General features: G+C 40.0%; 1 protein-coding gene across 1 annotated transcript in view; it reads right to left on the reverse strand.

The window, feature by feature from the left end:
• Positions 1-22470, reverse strand: part of LOC132675155 (uncharacterized) — a 43654-nt gene extending 21184 nt beyond the window's left edge. Inside the window, exons 1-4 of the mRNA XM_078438751.2 lie at positions 22297-22470; positions 8948-9096; positions 3775-3901; positions 3181-3276 (exon numbers count right to left, since the gene is read on the reverse strand). Coding sequence (XP_078294877.2) covers positions 3181-3276; positions 3775-3901; positions 8948-8962 — 238 coding nt within the window. The 5' untranslated portion in view covers positions 8963-9096; positions 22297-22470. The remainder of the gene's footprint in view (positions 1-3180; positions 3277-3774; positions 3902-8947; positions 9097-22296) is intronic.
• Positions 22471-25148: the final 2678 nt, after the last annotated feature.

Consider the following 25148-nt stretch of genomic DNA (forward strand, 5'->3'; position numbering starts at 1 on the left):
TACATACAGCCAATACATTCACCAATAAATACATGATGAAATTAATTCTATTAGCATGATAACTCACCTAAACAGGATACAACATTCATTTACCACTAATCAAGGAAAGAAATACACAAGATGAGTCACAAGTATGCATAGGTAATACTGCTACAAATACATAGATCCTTTTATTAGCAAAGGGCATAAGGCTGATCGTATCTGAGTTAGACTCACTCACATTGTCCAAAAATGTAATGAGTTGAAAATTGTCACCCTAAAACAAAATACACAGGTAAAAGCAAAATCCCACCTAAATAATGCCGTGGAAAGTTCCATAAAAAGGAAGCACATTACTATGGAATTTCAAAACCAGACAAAATGTAAACCAAAAAATTCTACATAAAAATGAGCTATTTAAAACAGGCCCACTATATATACATATTTTTTTTTAACCTTATTTACTTTGAGAGAGAAAAAGGTAAAGCATAGAAGGAACAAAGAAAAAATCCCAAGCAGTCTCCACAGTGTCAGCATAGAGCCCGATGCAGAGCTCAGACTCTCAAACCATGAGATCATGACCTAAGCCCAGGCACCCCTAGCTATAGCTCTAATTTTCAACTGTGACTGTGCACCCATGAAAAAGGAACATTTTGAATTACTGGCTTATCTTCATGGGCATTAAAATTGTAAAGAATGTTCCTTAAAATCAACCATGGAAACCTCTAATGAACTTTTGTGAATTAAGCACTTAAGACATTAAACAACGTGTTATGTTAATAGATCCCTCCTATCACACAGATTTAAGGGTATAATCCATTGTTTATTTTTTAATGTTTATGTATCAGAAAGAGAGAGAAAGGGCAAGCCAGGGAGACTCTCAGAGAGACGGAGGGGGACACAGAATCCAAAGCAGGCTCCAGGCTGTGAGCCCTCAGCACAGAGCCAGACACGGGGCTCAAAGTCACAAACCACAAGATCATTACATACACTGAAGTTGAAGGCTTAACCAACTGAGCTACCGAGGCTCCCCTATAATCCATTCTTTAGAATCAAACAAATAAAAACCTTTCATTTCTTTTTTGTAATTTTTTAATAAGTTTGAGAGAGAAAGCGAGTGGGGGTAGGGAGAGGGAGAGAGAGAAGGGAATTCCAAGCAGGCTCCACACTGGGTGCAGAAATGGTCTTAGGACTTAAACTCAAACCATGAAGTCATGACCTGAGCTGAAATCAAGACTCAGATGCTCAACCCTCTGAGTCACCCAAGTGCCCCAAAACCTTTCATTTCTAAATAAACAAGTTTCATCAAAATTGTAAAATAGGCCAACAATCACTTTATCAAAAAAATCTTTGGTATTAAATACATATACATTCTGAGAAAAGTAAAAAAAAAGAAAAAAAACAATACTTAATTTTTCCTGAAGTGAAATTACATTTATAATTAAAACTCTTTTTCTAAATATAGGAAGTTTACTAATTCTCTCCCTCACTTCTCATAAAGCACATGCCCATGTCATATCAGGACTATTGATATAATAAATCATAAAGGAATCTCATATACAACTACTCAAAATGAAAACATATGACAAAGTCACAGGAACTTCATATTATACAAGACAAAAATCATAAAAGGATTCAATTATTAAGAAATAAAGTAACAATTGAGATTTTATTATAGGCCATGAGTTTTAACTAATAATGGCATTAATTTATGTAGACTTATATGAATATAATGGGTGCTTTAAATTATTTCACCATTGAGGAATGCAACACATTGAGTGAAAATTTCTTATTTTACTTAATACAAAGCAAATGAACGTACACTTTATTTATTTTGAGAGAGGGATAAAGAGCAAGTGTGTGAAGGGCAGAGAGAGGGAGAGAGAGAGAGGGAGGGAGAAACCAAGTATGATCTGGGCTGTCAGCCAAGAGTCCTAAGTGGGGCTTCAGCTCAGAAACCCTGAGATCATGACCTGAGCCAAATGCAATGGACTCCTTTTTTTTTTTTTTTTTTTTAATTTATTTTTTTTTTATTTTTTAATATATGACATTTACTGTCAAATTGGTTTCCATACAACACCCAGTGCTCATCCCAAAAGGTGCCCTCCTCAATACCCATCACCCACCCTGCCCTCCCTCCCACCCCCCATCAACCCTCAGTTTGTTCTCAGTTTTTAACAGTCTCTTATGCTTTGGCTCTCTCCCACTCTAACCTCTTTTTTTTTTTTTTTTTTTTTTTTCCTTTCCTTCCCCTCCCCCATGGGTTTCTGTTATGTTTCTCAGGATCCACATAAGAGTGAAACCATATGGTATCTGTCTTTCTCTGTATGGCTTATTTCACTTAGCATCACACTCTCCAGTTCCATCCATGTTGCTACAAAAGGCCATATTTCATTTTTTCTCATAAATGCAATGGACTCTTAACCAACTGAGTCACCCAGGCATCCTGCACTTTCTTTTTTTTTTTAATATTTTATTTTTGAGAAACAGAGAACATGTGCCAGACGGACACAGAGGCAAAGGATCCCAAACGGGCTCTTCACTGACAGCAGAGAGCCTGATGCAAGGCTCAAAATCACAGACTAAGATCATGGCTTGAGTTCAACCCAGACGCTTAACCAACTGAGTCAACCAGGCAACCCAAGAAATGAACTTTTGAGGTGAAAAAAAAGGACGAGATTTTCTCATTTTAGGGAATTGCTTTATTACCTGATGAAATTACTGGGCCTCTATTTTGTATGATTAAAATGAAAGCCTCCTTAATCCTGGAAAGGATCAACCCGATAACTTGTGATGTCTCCCAGTAGCGTTCTTGGGATTTCTGCACCTAACCCCAAGATGCCCACCACTACCCTGACACACTACACACAAGAAGCAAAACCGAACTCAGAAATGGATTAACCTAGACTTCCTCAGAAATGCAGAGATTTCCCCAAGACCTCCAAGCAATGGAGAACCAATAAGGTTCTGGAAGACCTCACTATGGATGTGAAGGACCTTCAGTGAAACTGAAGAACAATCCTTTGAGAATGTAACAGCATGATGTGTTGGAAAGCAGATGCCCGATGTGAAAGGAGAGACCTAAAACTGGCCTTTCCAACCTAATTTCCATTCAAGGAGAGCTGCTCAACCACATTCTGAGGTCCAATTCCTCCTTCACGACTGGACCTCACCTCTGTCATCGACTTCATTCCCACCTACCTGGGTGTGTAACTACTGTCTCCTTTCTCTCCACGGCCCAGACATCCTTCTTGTGTTCCAAAAAGATGACCAGGTCTGGCTTTGACACAACAAGACCTGTTTATTAGAAAAAAAGAATGTGAGTGTGGTTGGAGATTCTAACTTCTGATCCACTATTGTGCTGAGTTAGAGCAGAGAGGACATAGTACAATCCTAGAAAATGAATTCCCAAATGCTGTGGCCCAACAACCCCTTTAGAACATGCAGGACAAATTTTCCATGTTCAGATCTTGACCTCCACTTCCGAGTACTACCATGACAATAATGAGTAGAAATCGGTATTTAAGACAAAAGAGATACCGTTTCATGCCACTTAGCCTTTAGAATTGTCATTAATGTACAGAAATGATGATGTTACCCTAAGGAAGGGAAGGTAAAGCTGAAAAGGAAACACCATGAAGATTTTTCTGTACATCCACAAACCCCTACTTCTTTCCCTGACTGCAGGGATCTGAATCCCAATCATGCAAAGAGGAAGATTCCAAGAGACAGTCTTCAAGGGAAGGAACAAATCCCTGAGTATGGTTTGGGAAATGTGGAAGGAGTTATCCTCACCCAAGAAAAGGAGGTGTCCGTAGTTCTCTAACATCACATCCCTGTACAGTTCCCACTGACTGTGGTTCAGGCACCGCAACTCTTCCTGAGAAAATTCTATGGCCACATCCCTGAATGTCAGCAATCCCTGCAATAAAAAACACAGTTATCAAGTGGCCACAGGCAGAGTTCATAATGCTAGGTCAAATGAAAGGGGCAGTTAATGTCACCAGCCAGACTCCAAGACCTGACTTTAATGCTTGTGCTTGTACCTACCAATCTTAGTTCCACACTTTACTTAACCTCTTTTTCTATCTTATCTTTTACTTCACAAAAAACTCCCCATGGGTATAGTCTCCTGTAGTGGAAACAGAAACCATCCAACAAAAGGTAATGACTGCCCTGAGGAAGAGCTTGGATGAGCTCAGTTGGAGATTAACCCCTGACTCACACCTAAGCAAATGCATAATAGATTAAACTACGGAGTGAGTACAGTTCCCTTCATCTCAAATATTTTATTTTAAATCTTATATCTTTGAGGGAGATAGAGCATGCCCAAGTGGGGGTGGGGCAGAGAGAGACAGAATTCCAACCAGGGTCCATGCTTAAAGTGGAGCATGATCTCAGGACTTTCATCCTGACATGAGCCTAAATTAAGAGTAGGACGCTCAATGGACTCAGCCACCCAGGAGCTCCCTTTTACCTCATTATAATACTAAAATCTCACCCAAGGAGGAGCACAAACCTCATTTCCTATGAAATATGCAGAGTATGTACACAACTGTTCTCTTAAGGCTTATGTGCAACCTTATACTCCACTTGGCATAAGATGATGGCCTCCCCTTTCTGAATATCCACGCTAACCCTAAATGAAAGGACACCATTCCCCCTTCCTCCGTGAGTATCTGATTTGCATCTTCCTCCCTGTGATTTCCTTGTTTCTTGTAAATCATTTTTGCTTTGCTCACATCCTCACCTGGTATAGTTTTTTTGTGATTCACCAACGACTGAACTTCTGTTAGTTCAGTTACATCAGGAGAACTGGTTCTGGCTTAGGTGAGGTTCCTGCTTGATGAGGTAAGATTATTTGTCACCCAGTATTATGCTCTAGTATATTCATTGCCTTGGAGGTAAGAACCTTTATAAATACTGTTTTTATTCAAGAGAATTTGTAAAATGAAGGCATCAACACAGGCATATACATTTTGAATATTGTATTTACATCATACAGTACATGTGCTATCTATTTCTTAAATGGAAAGTTCTAGGGAGTGACAAATGTACTTAGCATATTCTAATATGAATTAGAATTTCACAACAGGACCTTGGGGATCTTGTTAAAATGCAGATACTGTTCAGGAGTTCTAGGATGGGGTAGATGTCTGCATTTCTAACAAGGCATTAGTCTATGGGCCAAGAGATACATATTTCAATAACGAAGAAGTAGAACTCAAAGACAAGAACTTTTTGGGAACTTGGAACTGAGTGGGATTCATAGCAACTACAGGTTCTACTAGAATAGCAAGAAAGGCAATAAACCTTTCCAAGCATTTCCTGGTTAGTAGAGAGCATTCAGTTTTTCATAACTTATTGGAAAACAAATCATAATCTAAGACAACAGACACATTATTCTTCTATTTCCATGTGAATATTTTTTCAAGCATCCAATACGTGGTAGGGATCAGGTTTTAACCCAGGTCATCTGACCTGGAGTTGACCTAAAATGACACCTAAAATATACAGAGGGGCCCCTAACCAAATGATCATAGCAGGTGTCAAACCTGAAGGATGATGGAAAGAAGGTATGCACACAAAATTGATCACCTTTATACATTCCATGCTCACATCCATAAATATTCAAAGAAGTTGTATAGATATTAAATGTAGAAAAGTATACTGGTGACTAGGAAACATTTTCAATGAAGGACACCTGGGTGGTTCAGGTGGTTAAGTGTCCACGTCTTGAATTTGGCTCAGGTCATGATTTCACAGTTCACCAGTTCAAACCCCACCTCAGGCTCTGTGCTGACAGTCTGGAGCTGGCTAGGGATTCTCTCTCTCTGCCCCTGCCTCTCTCTTCCTCAAAATCAAACAAAACGTTTTCAGTGACATGAAACTCATAAAACTAATTGTAGATAATGGTGCTTAGGTCTTTTACTCACACTATCAACACAAACACACATTAAGATACAAATACAACAGTTATTTCTGACTCTAGTATGATGAGGGATACAATCAGAAAAATTTTCACCTTTAGCACAGAAAGCTAACATACAGTTGTATTATGTGGACATTTATCAAATAAAGGCTGGTTCCTACATTTTTCTTTAAGTTTATTTATATTGTGAAAGAGAGCGTGGATAAGCACGGTGTGAAAGTTGGAGAGGCAAAGAGAGGGAGAGAACCCCAAGCTGTGACTCCAGGCTCCAGGCTGTGACTGAGCCACCTAGGTATCCCTGGTTATTACACTTTTACAGGGTCTTATGACCACGGGTCCATGTCACCGCTGCTTAATATTGAACTGAATGGTAAGCACCAGAGAAATCTTGCAGAAGTAGTTTTACACATAAAAATTTAAAGAAACATTTGTGATTGAACACTCTGTGCACCTACCCTCCCCTTGAGCATATAAGCTTCATGCAGCCAAAGTACAGTTCTTTCTGCCCACGGGTCCTGTCCCTGGGCTACTTCAATAAACTATCCGGCACCATACAATGTCTCAAGAAATGTCTTGATCGTAGTACTCCATGATGTGCTAATATAGTTTTTATTTGAAAGCTTTTTTAAATTTTATTTTTTAATTATTACTTATTACTGACAAAGAGAGAGAGCAAGACAGAGAGAGGCAGGGTGGAAGTGAGAGAGGGCAGAGACAGGGAGAGAGAGAATACCAGGAGGGGCAGAGAGAGAGGGAAAGAGAAAGAGAGAGGCATGGCTCCTGTTCACCTGATGCTGGGCTCCAGCTCAGGATTGGTGAGATCATGACCTGAGTGGAAGTCCCACGCTTAATGAACTGAGCCATGGACGTGCCCCTCATTGAAAGATTTTGTTTCATTCATCATTTGTGCTCAGTTTTATTTCAGGATTTTAAGACACTCAAACATGGTACTTATGTGATTCTTCTTTCTTTTTCTGAAACACACAGAAGTAAATAGAGTATGCCTGTGTCATGACTATGCAGCAAAATAAAAACATAAAGGATGAAGGTCTGACTCATTGAGAACCTCGACCCCCAGAGGTCATTAATCTACTACACAATGCTGAGGGTCTTCATTGTCTGGTGGGAACTAATGTGAGGTGGGCCAGGGGTCAATGTTCAAGGAAATAGTCTTGAGCCTTTTTGGTAAATGAGGCTGTTGTGTAAAAGCACAGGGACAGGATCTGTGGGAAGAATGAGCTGCAGGGTAATTGAGAGGAACTGTTGATTATATACTTTAAGTTGGGGGGGGGAAGAAATATAAGTGTCTACAGGGATTTCATATGTTAAAGAAGACTTCCAGGATCCCAGAAGTCTGACTATGGTAAAGCTAAGCTTGCTTTTTGTCTCTAGAAAAGCATCAACATTAAGGCAGTTGTGAATTCCTTGAGGAGTATCTTCCTCTGCCAGTCTCGAGTATTTCGCCGGTGGTTGTAAGTTGTGAGAAATTTTAATTTTATCCACATTTGTTTTGCATTTGTCCTCCTCCTCAGAAACTACAAGGAAGGGGGGCCTGGATGGCTCAGTCAGGCTTCTGACTTTTGAATTAGACTGAGGTCAAAACCTCTTGATTTGTGAGTTTGAGCCCCCTGTCCCACTCAGTGCTGACCCTGTGTTGTCTACTTGGGACTTGGCTCTCTCTTGGCCACTCCCCTGCTCTCACTCTCTCTCAAAATAAACTTAAAAACTTAAATGAGAAAAAAGCTACAAGGAAAAAAAATACAAGAAAAGAGAAACTAGGAGAAAGATGTTTCCAGTTTAAATGTGATGGTGTCTGGAAATTGTTCAGGGAACCAGCCTAAAATCATCACAACTGATAAGGAAAATATGAACATTACAGGGGAGGAATCTGGCAGAGAGCACAAACCCAAGTAATAAAAGGTAACATCAGCTGTAAGGAAACAAATTGGTATCAGTGCCTAAGGCACACCTCAGGACACCGGATCGCTGGTGTGCTCTTGTGACCCCAAACAGTAAATCACAATATAAAGAAGTTAAGGACACAGTGGATTTATACAGACTTTATCGCATATACTTGCAATGTCCTAGAATATCTAGTGTATCTTAAAATAGCTTTTCCACATCCTCAAGAGCAGCAACATTCTAAGTTATTCTGTGACTCATATCCATCTTGTGTATTTGTGCATTTTCATAATCCTACTCTGCCCGGAGCAGAGAAAAAATTCGGATAAGACCTAAATGGGAATGGTTTTCCTTGATTGCTATCCCAGGACCAGACCCCATCAGCAACAGGACACTTGGCCTCAACACCTTCCTCTCTGGATCTGTCACAAAGGGAATATTTTCAATACTTGTAGGAATTTAATTTAAAGTGACAACTGCTGTTGCCCTACTGGAAGCCAGTAGGAGAAAAGGGAGAGAGGTCTGTGGGATATAGGGGAGGAGTGTTCTGAAGACATAACCTAGAATATCATTTCTGAAATGTTAAAAATTAGGTGAAAACCTGGGGCACCTGGGTGGTTCAGTCGGTTGAGCATCCGACTGCGGCTCAGGTCGTGGTCTCGCGGTCTGTGAGTTCGAGCCCCTCATCGGGCTCTGTGCTCAGAGCCTGGAGCCTGTTCCGGATTCTGTGTCTCCCTCTCTCTCTGACCCTACCCCGTTCATGCTCTCGTCTCTGTCTCAACAAAATAAACGTTGAAAAATTTTTAAAAAATTAGGTGAAAACCTAAAACAGAACCATAAGAACTAAAAAAATAAAATCATTGGTATTTAAATTTTTTTTCATTTAGAGAGAGAGCATGCATGCAAATGGAGGACAGGGACTCAGGTAGAGAGAGAAAATCTTAGGTAGGCTCCAAGCTCAGAAGGAAGCCTGATGCAGGGCTGGATAGCAGGTCCCTGGGATCAAGACCTGAGCCTAAATCAAGAGTCATATGCTCAACTGAATGAACCACCCAGGTGCCCTGCAATTTCTACATGCATGGATTATCCTGAGAACAAGGTGACAGGTCCTCTTGCAATGGACTCGAGGCTTACCTGAGAATTCGCCATTTCTCCTTTCCTCTCCTCTTCAAGAGTTTTCTCAGAAGATTTTTGTGGAGAAATCCCAGCTGAAGTGGGAGCAAATGCCTTTAAAGCCACCACTGCAACCTCTTCACCAGTAGCCCGGTCACCTGCAGGCAGGGCTTTGAAATGCAAAAAAGACCCAAGTTCCTCATCATTTGTGTCAGGAGCTATTCAGAAACTATGGTGTCCCACGTGGAGACCAGCCTCTGAGTTTCCTGTCTCTGCTTTCAGGAGGCCTCCCCTCCCACAGAAGCCCACAAATTCTGCTTGAGCATAGGAACAGTGTGTTACATGGACCTGACCCTCCCCAACTCCTGTACAGGAGACCCTTGAGCCAAAGCCTGCACTCAACTCTAATAAATTAATAGGAAGCCTTTCTGCTTAACTCTGGCTTCCCTTCACATTTTGATAGGAAAAGATCGGATTCAGTAGGGAGAAAGGGAACCATTAGGACCTGAGGCCCCTCGGTGGGGAAAACACATTTTGGAACAATGCTGGGAATGTCTGACTACAGCAAACCCCCTCAGCTGTAACGTTCCTCTTAAGAATGTAACAGACACCACCTACTCCCCCTCAGGAATTTGACTAAAGACCTAACTAAAAACTAGCAGTAGATGATAAAACTTAAAACCCACAAGGAGCAATATGGCCATAGACCACCCCTCCTGCAACGGAAATGAGCCAATCAGGAAGGGACAGCCCAGCACCTGGAGTTGTTAATCTAGTAAGTGTAGGACTTGAGAAGGAACAGGGGGGATGGGAAGGGGGGAGAGACTAGAACCTTATACCACAAAGGCCCTTATTGTCACTGGTATTCACATTCCAATGCCCCCCCTCTGTAAACAGAGCTTTCCTACCAGTCTTCCTCTCTTACACTCTAATAAACTTTTGCCTCTTGCTTATTTTGTGTCCACCTCTTTATTCTTTGAATTGGTGAGAAAACAAGTCCCTGAATCCTGGGTATTGATGTAAAAAATCCCCTAACAGAATCCCCTGGAGCACTTCACTAAAACAACACTGTTGTTTCCACCCACACCAGTTGAGGAAATCTGAGGGGGAGGGTAGCAGCAATGATTATTAATGCAAACTCCACACACGATCCTATTGGGAAGCATTTGGGAAGTGAGCAAGCAAAACACAGTAACCATACGTATGGTTAGTGTCCAGATTTAAATCCATGCCTTCTCCACTGATCAGTTTCTGTAAATTTACACATTCTCTTTCTTTCTGCTTCACAGAAGGAGACACCTTTACAAATGGAGCTTTCCCTGATATATGTGAATGAGGAAGTTTGGGGTGATAGTGGGGTGGTCCAGAGCTGAGGGCCAAGAAAGAATTCTTGAAGACATCTTTGGTGCACCTAGAGGATTTGTTTAATATGGGGACAGGACCCAAGGTTAAGAAGAGCTGTCCCAGGACCCTGAAGAGACCCTGAGTATATACTTGGGAATCAGGGGAGGCAAAGTCAAGGTGAAGTTTTCAAAGAGATTTCCATATGCGAAAGAAAACTCACAGGATATGGAGACCTAGCTATTGTCAAGCTAAAGTTGTTTTTCCCTCTAGCAAAGTATTAGCATTAAGACAGTAAGGAATTCCTGGCCAAACTTTTACTCTGCTTGCCTCAAGTAGTTGTCAATGGGCTGCAGGTTATAAGAAAATTTAATTTTATCTGCCATTTCCTTCAGCCTTTGTTTGCCACATCAATCCCCAAATAATTATCCAAATAGGACGCACTTTTCAAACTCCCATTGGCCACATGCGATAATTCGAATTGTTCATTATTTTCATTGACATTTGGTGTTACACTATTTTCTTTTTAAGCTATTCTAGAAAATATTGAGTGGTTTCTCACAGTAAATATCAAGTGGTCTTAATACTGTTGCCCTGGTGGCTGAAACAGAAATCGCTTAAAAGTATAAAGTTGAACAAAGTAAAACTGGCGGCATTAAACCATCAGCGAGGCTTGACTTTTAACCAAGTAACCTTTTTCTTCCCTTGGGTAAACCTCGACTCATCTCTTCTTAGCCTTAATTTTTTTTTTCTTAATTTTTGAGAGAGAGAGAGAGAGAGAGAGAGAGAGAGAGAGAGAGGGAAGGAGGGAGAGGGAGGGACAGAGAGAGACAGAGAGAGAGACACAGGAGTGGGGGAAGAGTAGAGGGAGACTGAGGATCTGACACAGGCTCCACACTCACAGCAGAGAGCCCGAAGTGGGGCTTGAACTCACAAGTTGTGAGATCATGACCTGAGCCAAAGTGGGATGCCTAAATGACTGAGCCACCCAGGAGCCCCTCTTACCCTTTTTTTTTTTTTTTTTTTTTTTTTAAATGAGACACCAAGGACCACACTGAAAACATGAACAAGGATGGCAGGGCAAACACAATAACTGTTGAACCCGGATGAATCTTTTATTTCCCTACAACCCCCCAGCCCCCTCCTCTGGGTGGGCTTGTAGTTCTCAAGACCCTAACCTGCTACAGCCTCCTTCACCTGTCAAAGCAAGAAAGCTATTGTTCCTCTTTATCCCAAACTCTGTCTTCACAGTGTATTTTGGCTCTGAAGTACACACGTCAGTTTTCAACAAGAGAATGAATGTGTAGGAGAGGAAAACATTTTTCTTCATCTTTTCTCAATTCTTTGGTGGTTCTAATAATTAAACTGACACGAGACAGTTCCACAAGAGAAAACTATTTAATTAGAGGAACATCAATGATATGAGGATCAAGGTCAGGCAGGTGATGCTTACATTCCATTGGGTCTTAAGGAGAAGGGGTAGGATTTAGAATTTCAAAAAGGGGGAAGTGCATTCACAGGAAAAAGGAAACAGTAAATGTTTGGCAAACCAATGTTTGCCATGCCGGGCAGGTAATGCTTTATAAAAAGTTCCCATCTGGTATTAGCTCTTTTCCATGTAGAGGTCCCTCATCTAATTTGTGGTTTGTCTAAAAGCCTCAGAAAGAGGTAAATCTTTCTCTTTGCAGCAACAGAATAATCCTAGAGGACATTTTAAGTTAAATGAGCCCCACACAGCAAAATACACACTGTAGGAAATCACATATATAAAATCACATATATGAATCATCATAATCAGGCTCATGGAGGAAGAAGAGAGAACACATGGGGAACTAAATGATATCAGGAAAACTATGTATGGCCAAAATAAAAATTCAAACTGACAGCAAGTATCAAAAAATTGCAACAAAATTTAGGAGTTAAAGAGTACCATTAAGTGCATTTTGAAAACCTGTAGAAGGGGTGGCAGTGCTTGGCTGGCTTGGTTGGTAAAGCATGCAACTCTTCCTCTCAGGGTTCTTGGTTTGAGCCCCATGTTGGGTGTAGAGATTACGTACATATATATATTTAATTTTTTAAAGAAGAAAAAAAATAGTAATGGGTTAAGAAAAGATTTGATCACGCAGAAAAAGGAATCAGACAACTTAAAGGCCTCTTGTTTTCAATTACCCACTGAGGGAACAAATTAACATTGGAATAGGACAGAGTCCAACGGACTTAGGGGACACCAAGAAGTGAACCAACATACACATTAAGGGCACCCCATATGAGAGGAGAGTCAAAGGGGACAGAAAGCTTACATGAAAAACTAATGGCTCATAATTCCCACATTGGTGGAAAGAAACAAACATACAAGAAGCTCAGTGAATTATTACACAGGATAAGTGCCGAGACATAAACACAGTGACACACTGTAATTAACCTATCATAAATCACAGGTGAACACAAAACTTTGAAACACTAGGAGAAAAACAACTTATCTTGTGCAGCAGATCCACTGTAAGTTAGTAGTGGTTTCTCAATACATCCTATAGGAAGTAGGCATAGGATGATACACTCAAGTACTAAAATACCGAAAAATATCAACCAACAATATTGTAACTGGTAACACCGTCCTTCAAAAATGGAGAAATGAACACATTCCCTTTCATTTCCTAGAAATGAAGACAAACCCTTACAAGTTTACCAGGAAAGTCTACAGGAAAAATTACAGGGAAATTCTGGTTAAAGTACAAAGAGTGTAGAAGTAACTGACCCAAAAGGAACATATAAAACTCTCTGCTTGATGGAAATACTTAAACAAATAGAGAAATCCGTCGTTTGTAATAAGGTACCACAAATCACTTTTATTTCTGTGACAGAGTATTAAAAAATTTAAAAGTATAAAAATCACGTATCCATATCATAGTGTATGCAAAATAAAAGACAGAATTTGGGATATCGGTAAGACAAAGGGGGTGCAGTGGTGGACATGGCATGTGTGAGAGGTTTTCAGTCATTCTCATGGAAACCACATATAAAATGCCTATAGAAGACATAGAAAGGATAGGAGAATGGTATCAAAGCATGTCATTACAAACACCATAAAAACATAATGGGACACAGGAATAGCGAGGAAGTGGCATAAAATAGCCACAACAAATACAGAAAACTATACAAAGTTGGTAGCAGTAGTGGTTCCCTTTCAGTAATACATTGATTGTAAAGGGATTCAAGTCCTCCAATCAAAAAGCATAGACTGGTGCAGTGAGTTAACAACAAAACCCTACAGTCTCCTGTGTATAAGAGACTCACAGTAGACTTAAGGACACACATAGGATGCAAGTAAAAGTGTGTCAACAGACATTCCATGCAAATGGGAGCCAAAAGAAGGCATAGGTGGCCATACTGTTATCAAACAAATACACATTAAGTGTCAAAAAGTGTCAACAAGAGAAAAAGGACATTATATAAAGTCATGAAATTACCAGGGCACTATAACAATTATATTTATGTGTGCACCTAGCATCAAGGATCCCATATATGTGAAGCACACATGACGGAATTGAAGCAAGAAGTAAACAGCATCATAAGAGTAGCAGAGGTCAACACTACAGTTTAACTGGATAGAAAGACCGAATTGCATTCCAGTAAGAAGTGCACTTAAGCAACATTACATACCAATTACACATAATAAACATCAAGAGACAGTTCCACCAAGGAAGAGCAGAATACACAATCTTGTCAATTACACACGGATCATCATCCTGTATAGATACTGTGCTAGTCTACAAAACAAGTCTTAAGACATTTGGGAAGATTGACATCATACAAGTATGTTTCTTGTCCACCATGGAATGAAACTAAGTTTTAAGAGCAGATGGAAAATTGTAAATTCCACAAACATTTTAAAGCTTAACAATATGCTCTTGAACAGTCAGATATGGAACAAAACGACCAGAAAATTTCTTGAGCCAAGTGAAATGACACACAATATACTCAAACATATGGAATTCAGACAAAGTAATTCTAAGGAAACAGAGGAATGAATAGGCAACCTGTGAAATGGAAGGAAATTTTTTGCAGAGCACTTAGAGCAGAAGGAGGTAATATCCACAATAAAAAACTCGTTCATCAACAACCAGAAAGCAAATAACACGATTTAAATTTGGAGAAAGGATAGAATGAGCATCATCCAGTGAAGATATACAAGTGGTCAACCATATGAAAGATACTCAAAACCATTATTCCTTAGGAAAATATAAATCTGACCACAGTGAGTTATCACATTACACCAGTCTACTTTGGACTATTAAACAAACATATGTTGCAAAGGATGTGGACAGACTAGAACACTTACACACTGCTAGAGTAAACACAAATGGTGCAACTACACTGGAAAACAAGATGAAGGTTTGTCAAAAAAAATTAAATAATATTATAAAATCCAGCATCCCACTTGTGGGTATAAAATCAGAAGAATTCAAAATAGGTTCTGCAAAGACATGTGCACAAGTAGATTGCTAGCAGCATTATTCAGAAAACCCAATAATAAGGAAAGCAATAGGAATGTTCACAGGTGCATGAATGGGTAAAGAAAAACCACCATATACACACAATGGAAGAATATTCAGCTTTGAAAGAACCTATCTCATCATATTATACAACGTGGCTAAAATGGGATGACATTATGCTCAGTGAAATCAATGAGTCACAGAGACGGATACACTGATTTCACTTACCCGACTAATGTAATGTAGTGAACCTTATGAATAAAGGAAGGAAAAAAGAGACAGAAGGAGGGAGACAGAAAATGTAGTTGGGGCTGAGAATAGATACAAACGTGGAAGTGGTTGTTTAAGAGGCACTGAGTTGCAGTTTTGCAAGATGAGAAAATTCCAGAGATTGGTTTTGCAACAACATAAGTATACTTAATGCTACAGTTTAAAATGGTCAGAATGGTAAATTTTATAGCATATGTTTCAACCACAATTAAGAGTAAAATATAAAACTTAAAGTTGATACACAGTTATGAGTTTTAAAATATTACCTTCTATTTAAGACGGCATTTCTCATACAATGGGAATATACTTCCATACAGAAATAGATTATGACCTTAGTTCTACTATAACTATTCACCCAAACAGGATAAAACAACCACTGATCACTAACCAAGAAAAGAAACAAGGTAAATCATAAGCAAAAAATGTATGGGTAATATTAATATAGACAAATATACAAGTAATTTATTGGCAATTGACATATGGCTGATTCCTATTTGAATTAAACCTTAAACTGTTGTAAAATGTACTGAGTTTAAAATTGTTATCCACAAGCAGAAAACATAGATAAAAAACAAAAACAAATTTAATTAATGTGGTGGAGCCTATCAGACAAAATGAAGAATGGTTACAGAATTGTCTAACAAGAATAAAAGAAATGTTAACCAACACAATCCTGAATAAATCATCGATATTTATTTAAAAAGCATTCACTAAAAAGAAAGAAAAAAAAACCTCCACTTCCAACTATTATTGATACAATAACAAGGAGTGGAAATTAAAATCTAAGAAGTAGCCAATACGGAGAACCCAGAAAAGGACCCACAAACGTATTACCAACTAATCTTTGACAAACCAGTATAGAATATCCAATGGAATAAAGATAGTCTCTTCAGCAAATGGTGCTGGGAGAACTGGACAGTGACATGCAGAAAAATGAACCTGGATCACTTTTTACACCACACACACAAACAAACTCAAAATGGATGAAAGACCTAAATGTAACATGGGAAGCTATCAACATCCTTGAGGACAAAGCAGGCAAAAACCCCTTTGACCTTGGCTGCAGCAACTTCTTATTCAACACGTTTCTGGAGGCAAGGGAAACAAAAGCAAAAATGAACTATTGGGACCTCATCAAAATACCTTTTAAATTTTTTTAACGTTTATTTATTTTTGAGACAAAGAAAGACAGAGCATGAACGGGGGAGGGGCAGAGAGAGAGAGGGAGACACAGAATTGGAAGCAGGCTCCAGGCTCTGAGCCATCAGCACAGAGCCCAACGTGGGGTTCGAACTCATGGATGGTGAGATCGTGACCTGAGCTGAAGTCGGACGCTTAACCAACTGAGCCACCCAGGAGCCCCGGGACCTCATCAAAATAAAAAGCTTCTGCACAGTGAAAGAAACAATGAACAAAGCTAAAAGGCAACCAATGGAATGGGAGAAGATATTTGCAAATGACATATCAGATAAAGGGTTAATATCTAACATCTATAAAGAACACATCAAACTCAACATCCAAAAAACATATAACCCAGTATAGAAATGGACAAAAGACATAAATAGACACTTCTGCAAAGAAGACATCCAGATGGCCAACCGACACATGAAAAAATGGTCAACATCACTCATCATCAGGGAAATACAAATCAAAGCCACAATAACATACCACCTTACACCTGTCAGAATGGCTAACATTAACAACTCAGCACATAAGAGATACTGGCAAGGATACCAAGAAAAAGGATCTCTTTTGCACTGTTGGTAGGAATGGAAGCTGGTGTAGCCACTCTGGAAAACAGTATGGAGGTTCCTCAAAAGATTAAAAATAGAATTACCCTACCACCCAGCAATTGCACTAGTAGGTATTTAGCCAAGGTATGCTGTTTTGAGGTATGCTGTTTCGAAGGGACACATGCACCCCCATGTTTACAGCAGCACTATCAACAATAGCCAAAGTATGGAAAGAGCCCAAATGTCCATCGATGGATGAATGGATAAAGAAGATGTGGTATATCTATACAACTGAATATTAGTTGGCAATCAAAAGAATTAAATCTTGCCATTTGCAACTATGTGGATGGAACTAGAGGGTATTATGCTAAGTGAGATGAGCCAGTCACAGAAAGACAAGTACCATATGAATTCATTCATATCAGGAATTTAATATACAAAACAGATGAACATAAGGGAAAGGATGCAAAAATAATATAAAAACAGGGAGGGGGACAAAACAGAAGAGACTCATAAATATGGAGAACAGAGGGTTACTGGAGGGGTTTTGTGTGGTTAGATGGGATAAATGGGTAAGGGGCATTAAGGAATCTACTCCTGACGTCATTATTGCAGTATAGGTGAACTTGGATGTAAATTAAAAATGTAAATTAAACTCTTTCCGTAAGAAAAAAAATAATAAACCCAGAAATAATCCCAGAAAAAAATGTTTTTAACATTAAATAATAAAAAAAGAAACTATGGGTCCACCTAATTCCCCAAAGGACTTACCTTTAAAGGAGCAGGTTTTAATAGGTTCAGGAGAGAAGAAAGCAGACGGAACTTAAGGGAACAGGAAGGTGCAGCAAAAGGTAGAATGAAAGTGGAGGAAAAGAAAAAAAAAGTGGAGGTGAGGGGAGAACAGAGGAAGATGGCACTGGAGGTGGGGCCTGAGCACAAGGTGGCTTTGGAGTGTCTGTTGACAAAGTAGATGGGGAAGGGGAAGAACAGGTCACAGAAGCTCTTTTTGGTCATTATAGTTTGCTTATCTTTTCTGTTTGAAAACTGTATGTAGGAAGGAGGCAATGTTCCATTTCTGATAGTGCTTGAAGCCGGAAAACATCAATTAAGATAGGAATCCCATTCAGTTTTGTCAACTTTGTACCTTGGTCGTCGTGCAAGTCATCTTTGTCAACAATAACTTGGGAAAGATCAAAGAAACCAGTAATGGCCACAGAAGATCTAAATTACTTCTAGCTAAGTCAGTTCATTTATGAACAAACATCCAGGCAGAAGGAAAGTATTTTTTTAAATATATATATTTTAAATTATTTATTTTGAGAAAGACAGACAGACAGACACCAGCCACCTGTAGGGGAGGGACAGAGAGCAAGGGAGAAAGAGAATCCCAAGCAGGCTCCACAGTGTCAGGGCAGAGACTGACAGGTGGCTTGAACTGACGAATCATGAGATCATGACCTGAGCATAAGTCAGACACTCAACGGACTGAACCATGCAAGTGTCCCAGAAGCAAAGTATTTTTTAAACATCAGGAAGGCATCTGTTCCATCAGCTGGAATAGAGAATTAGGATCCATGAACAAGATCAAGTCCAACCCTTGCTATTGGGTCTGCAGATGACTACCAGTGGTATGCAGAAAGATCTCCTGCCATATCCCCTGACTCCATTTTAGTGAGGTATCCTATTACCAATTTTTACCATTGGAAAGGAAAATTTGCTTTGTTCAGGAGGCTGGCATTACAGGAATAAGGTAAACTTATGTCCAAGACTATCTACAAAGTCACCTACCAAGCAGGGAGTATTGAAGGGGGAGGCACACAGAACTAGTGAGCACTGACATGTAGGAGAAGCAGTGCTACAGTGCTTAATCAACAGGATTAATATAATTCTCATCGTACTGAGAATGATTCTCAGATCCCAGACAGCATCAGTTCCAGAAGAGCAAGGGTTGTGAAAACCATGGGCTTTCTGGCTAAATATTGGGTGGACTGTTTGAAGCAGTTGTACTTGCTGCTTCTGACTACTGAATTGTGACCCCACTAATTTCTAACAGGTACAGAGCCCAGAGCATGTGACTACCCTAATCATGGACTAAGTGGCAGGAAGGAGGTATCTGTCACCTAGAATCAGAATCCCTGGAGTCACCCATCCATCTATAGTGGACCCAACCTATGGTGGGGTTATGTACCTGGGATACTTGTGCTTTGAGGAATCACAGCACACACCTTGCTGATCCTGCCTGTAACATTGTCCAAGAGGCTTCTTCACCTTCAACATAGAGTCTGCCATGTGACATTTAAAAAAAATAATCTTTTAATGATTATTATTTATTTTTGAGAGAGAGACAGAGAGAGAGCACATGCACAAGTGGGGGAGGGATAGAGACAGAGGGAGACACAGAATTCAAAGCCAGCTCCAAGCCGTGAGCTGTCAGCACAGAACATTAAGCAGGGCTCAAACCATTGGGCCATGAGATCATGCCCTGGGCCAAAGTCTTAAGCTTAACTGACTGAGCTACCCAGGAGCCCGAGGATTAAGAAATTCTTTTAATGTTTTTTGTTTTTAATTTGAGAGAGAGAGAGAGCATGAGTGGGATGGGGTAGACAGAGAGGGAGACACAGAATACAAAGCAGGCTCTACGCTCTGAGGTGTCAGCACAGAGGCCAAAGCAAGGCTCAAACTCAGGAAATGCAACATGATGACCTGATCCAAAGTTGTATGCTTAACTGACTGAGGCATCCAGTTGCCCCTGGGTGCTGTATTCTTAAAGTGTCTCATGACTGCATCTATATCTGATTGATTATCAATATTGGACTGAATGATAAGCACCAGAGAAATCTTGTAATAGTAGTTTCAGGAGTAGAAATTTGAAAACAACATTTATGATCTAATACTCCCTGCATGACCCACCCCCTTGGGCACTAAGTATATAACCATCATCTTCATACAGCCAAAGTGCAGCTCTTTCTGCCCACAGATCCTGTCCCTGTGCTACTTGAGAGACTTACTAAGTTGCACCATAAAACATCTCAAGAATTCTTTCCTGACCAATGATTCCACAACAATTTTGTGACCTAACCACCCATTTGATAGCCAGTCACTAGAAAAGCCAATACTCAACAGGAGCTTCATTGAAAAGGAATAGGAGCTCTTTTTAGGAAGCTGGCCACTTGGGAAGCAAGCAGACTCTTGTCCAAAATCCAACTTCAAGGTTTCTGCCTGATCAAAAATTTTTTAAAGGCACTTTAGGGCAGTTAAGCAGTAAAAGGGAAGGACAGTAATGTGTAACACCTCTTGACTGTGTGTAGACCCAATTCAGGCAGCTACGAACATTACTGGGTGCTGGAATGTTGTGTATTGGTGCCACAGGGGGAGGCTGGGCAAGAGGGTTTGGGACCAAAGTCTAAGAAACAATGCATGATATACACATCTACAAAGAAAGATTTGGTTAATCAATTACACAGGCCACAGGTGCATGCTAAAACTTAATGATCCCTGGGGCACCTGGGTGGTGCAGTCCGTTATACATCTGATTCATGGTTTTGGTTTAGGTCATGATCTCACAGTTCCCGGAGCCTGAGCCCCACCTTGGACTCTATGCTGGCAGAAAACAGCCTGCTCAGGATTCTGTCTCTCTCCCTCTATCCCTCCCCAACTTGCAATCTCTTTCTCTCTCAAGATGAAAAAAGTATTAAATTTAAAAACAAACAAACAAAAAAAAACGTAAAGACTGCTTACTTGGCTAGAGGGGCTGCATTATGGCTTCAATGTAACGTAAAAAACAAACAAATAAACAAAAACAAAAGGCCCTCTAAGTTTATTGTTGCTGCAAATGAAGGACTTCCTTTTCTGTTTTAAATTTATGTATTTATTTTGAGAGAGACAGAGACTGCTCAATCAGGGAGAGGCAGAGAGAAAAGCAGAGAGAAAGAATCTCAAACAGGCTCCAGACTACCTGTGCAGAGCATGATGTGGGGCTCATACTCACAGACCAACCAGGAGATCATGACTTGAGCCAAAATCAAGAGTCTGATGCTTAACCTACAGAGCCACCCAGGTGCTCCAGGAGTTCCTTCTTTTGTGAGGCTGATATGGTTACCAAGAATAAATTAGGAGGGACAACTGTACCAGAAAGAGAGCTAATTCCAGAGATTAACTGTTTATATCATAAGACGTTGGTGCCTGGTGTGGCAAACCAGTATGTACAATCAGTTGCTCTTTGCTTTCTTCTGTATTGAATATCTTTCTCCTGCTCTGAAATTCTAAATTCCTACTGCCTTCTTCAATGTCCCCATGTTATAAGCATCAATCATCTTTGAGACTCCTATCTTTAAGGTTCCCATAATTAAGAAATAATTTTTTTGTCTTGTGAATCTGTCTTAAGTCAGTTTAATTACTAGACCAGCCAAAGAATAGAGAAGGGAGCAAGAAAAAAGTTTTCCTCTCCTACACTTTCTGTTGTGGAAACTGACCTCTGTGCTTCAGAGCCAAAACATAATTAGAAAAATAGTGGGGAGTAAAGAGGAACAACAGCTTTCTTGCTTTGTCAAGCAAAGGAGACTGGAGCACATTAGGGCCTTCAGGACTGCAAGCCACCCAGAGGGAAAGGCTGGGGGGTTATGTAGGGAAATACAGGGTCTAGCTGGTTTCAAGAGGAATTGTGTTTGTGCTACTGAAGTAGTTTGAAGCTTTGGCCTTCAGAGCCAAAAAAGAATTCTTGACACAACTTCAGTGCCAAAAGATGGTTTTATTAAAACATGGGGACAGGTCCTTTGGGCAGAAAGAGCTGCACTGAGGTTGTGACAGGTGACTCATTATAGGACTTCAAGTTGGGGATAGTGTAAGTTGATGGGGTTTTGGAGTGGGGGTGGGGGTCCAGAGCCAAAGGCCAAGACAGAATTCCTGAGACATCTTTGGTGCAAAAGGGTAGTTTTATTAAAGCCCTAGGACAGGACCCCTGGGCAGAAGGGTTTCCCCAGATCCTGAGGAGAGACAGGTTATATGCTTAGGAGTTGAGGGAAGTAAAGTCAAGGGCAAGTTCCCAAATGGATTGTCCTATGCTAAAGATTCATAGGATACTAGAGGCCTAGCTATTGTTAAACTAAAATGGTTTTTCCCTCTAGCAAAGCATGAAGACAGTAGGGACTTCCTGGAGAAATGATAGACTCTGCCTGCCTCAACTACTTGCCAATGAGCTACCAGTTATAAGGAAGTTTAATGTTATCTACCATTTCCATCTGCCTTTGTTTCTTCCATCATAGGTCTCTAAGGAATTTTTGGAAGCAAGGTTTCCAGGAACTTAAGGGGGCTAGCTACTGCTAGGAAAAGGTCATTCATTACTTTTTAGAAAAAACTCAGTCATGAGACCCTTCAAATGTATATCCATGGGCCAGATGTTTGGAGTATGACTGCCAAAATATATCTTGGGGGGTAGAGAAAGGAAGTTTGCAAGGGAATTTTTGTATGTTAATGTAGACTTACAGGATCCTTGAGATTGGGATACTGTTAATCTAAGGTGGCCCATTCCTCTTACCAAAGAGTCATCATCTAGGCGTCTGAGCTCCCAGAGGAAGGTCGTTCTGCCTGTTTCATGGACTTGTCAATGGTCTGGAAGTAGTAGGAAAATTTAATTTTTCTTTTGCCTCTGTTCCCCACATCACTGCTGGTCTTGTTCATCATGTTTTCAAGGTGGTGCTGGCTTCCTCAAGAAAAAGGCTAAGAAGGAGGAGGGAAATTTTGCAGTAGAGAGGAAAAAGGTTATTTCAATATCAAGCCTACTGATGTTTGAATGCATCCATTTTGACTTTTGTTCAACTTTACACATTTAAGTAATTTCATTTTGAGTCACCAGGATAACTGTAGTAACACCATTTCATATTTTACAATGAGAAGCCACTCAATATTTTCTGGAATGACTAAAATAAAAAAAGATAACACCAAATATCCAAAAAATGTTAAGGAATTAGAAATCGTCTATGTTGCTGAGAGGAATGTAAAAAGTACCTTTACTTTGCAAAGTCGTGTGGCAATTACTTTTGAAAATACAAATTTCCGGGGTGCCTGGGCAGTTCAGTCACTTAAGCATCTGATTTTGGCTCAGGTCATGATCTCACACTGTGTTGGTTAAAAACCCACATTGGGGACTCTGTGCTGGTAGCTCAAAGCCTGGAGCCTGCTTCAGATTCTGTGTCACCCTGTCTCTGTGACCTCCCTTGCTTGTGCTCTCTCTCTCAAAAACAAAAACGTTAAAAAAAAAAAAAAAAAAAAAAAAAGGAGGGGCACCTAGGTGGCTCAGTTGGTTAAGCGTCTGACTTCAGCTCAGGTCAGGATCTCGTGGTCCATGGGTTCGAGCCCCACGTCAGGCTCTGGGCTGATGGCTCAGAGCCTGGAGCCTGCTGATTCTGTGTCTCCCTCTCTCTCTGCCTCTCCCCCGTTCATGCTCTGTCTCTGTCTCAAAAATAAGTAAACGTTAAATTTTTTTTTAATAATAATAAAAAATAAATAAAAAATTAAAAAAAAAGAAATAAAAAAAGGAGGTAAACAATTCCCTACTGAAGGGGAGCATTTTATCACCCCCACATACGTCTCTTTGTCCATCACTCAACTCTTTTTCATCACCACTGAATTCATACTGGAGAGAATCTTTACCAATGTAAAAAATGTGGCTGGGAATGCAAGCTGGTGCAGCCACTCTGGAAAACAGTATGGACGGGGCGCCTGGGTGGCTCAGTCAGTTAAGCGTCCAACTTTGGCTCAGGTCATGATCTCATAGTCTGTGAGTTCGATCCCCGCATCGGGCTCCATGCTGACAGCTCAGAGCCTGAAGCCTGTTTTGGATTCTGTGTCTCCCTCTCTCTCTGACCCTCCCCCGTTCATGCTCTGTCTCTCTCTGTCTCAAAAATAAATAAACGTTAATAAAAAAAAAAAAAAAACTTTTTAATAAAAAAAGAAAAAAAAAGAAAACAGTATGGAGTTTCCTCAAAAAACTATAAATAGAACTACCCTACGACCCAGCAATTGCACTACTAGGGACTTATCCACAGTATACTGTTGTGCTGTTTCGAAAGGACATATGTACCCCCATGTTTATAGCAGCACTATCAACAATAGCCCAAGTATGGAAAGAGCCCAAATGTCCATTGACAGATGAATGGATAAAGAAGATGTGGTATATATACACGATGGAGTATTACTTGGCAATCAAAAAGAATGAAATCATACCATTTGCAACTACATGGATGGAACTGGAGGGTATTATGCTAAGTGAAATTAGTGAGAGAGAAAGACAAATATCATATGACTTCACTCCTATGAGGACTTTAAGAGACAAAACAGATGAACATAAGGGAATGGAAACAAAAATAATATAAAAACAGGGAGGGGGACAAAACAGAAGAGACTCATAAATATGGAGAACAAACTGAGGGTTACTAGAGGGGTTGTGGGAGGTGCAATGGGCTAAATGGGAAGGGGCACTAAGAAATCTCCTGAAATTATTGTTGCACTGTATGCTAACTAATTTGGAGGTAAATTAAAAAAAAAAAAAAAAAAAAAAAAAAAAAAGAATGTGACAAGGCCTTTACCCACCACTCAAACGTTATTTAACATCACAGAACTCATACTGGAGAGAACACTTACCAATGTAAAGAATGCAGTCAGGCCTTGAACCAGAACTCAGCCCCTTCCTGAACATCAGACAATTCACACTGGAGAGACACCTTACAAATGTAAAGAATGTGGCGAGGTCTTTAACTATCCTTCACACCTTATTCAACATCACAGAATTTGTCCTTGACAAAAAGCTTACCAATGCAATTTGTAAAGTGTTTGAAAACTGTTTGACATTTACCACATTGACCACAGAATTCATACTTGAACAAACCTTACAAATTTAAGGAAGGTGAGAAAATCTTTGTGGACTGCTCACCCCTTACTTCACACTGGAGAATTTATACTGGAGAATAACAATTGAATACAAGAGAGTGTGGCAAGGACTGTAAGGAATGCTAAACCCCGACTACTGACCATAGAATGTATAGTGAGAGAGGATTTTGCAAATATAAAGAATTTGGTGATCCTGTTAATCAAAGGTCAAGATTCACTCTACAACACAGAATCCATATTGGAGAAAAAACTTAAAAATGTCAAGGTGTGGTACAATTTCTAGGACTGCTGAACCCTTACTCAGCAGCAGATAGTTTACACTGAGGAGCAACATTATAAAGGTCATGAATGTGTCCAGCCTGTAACTGGAATTCGTAACTCGCTCAACATCATAGCTTTCTTACAGGATAGAAACCAAAACATGTAGAGAAAATTTCAGTGCCTTTCACTGGAACTCGATCCTTAATATCCCAGCATGCACACTAGAATTAAACACTACAA

Source organism: Panthera onca, chromosome E2, assembly GCF_046562875.1.
Source record: "Panthera onca isolate mPanOnc1 chromosome E2, mPanOnc1 haplotype 2, whole genome shotgun sequence".
Lineage (NCBI taxonomy): Eukaryota > Metazoa > Chordata > Mammalia > Carnivora > Felidae > Panthera > Panthera onca.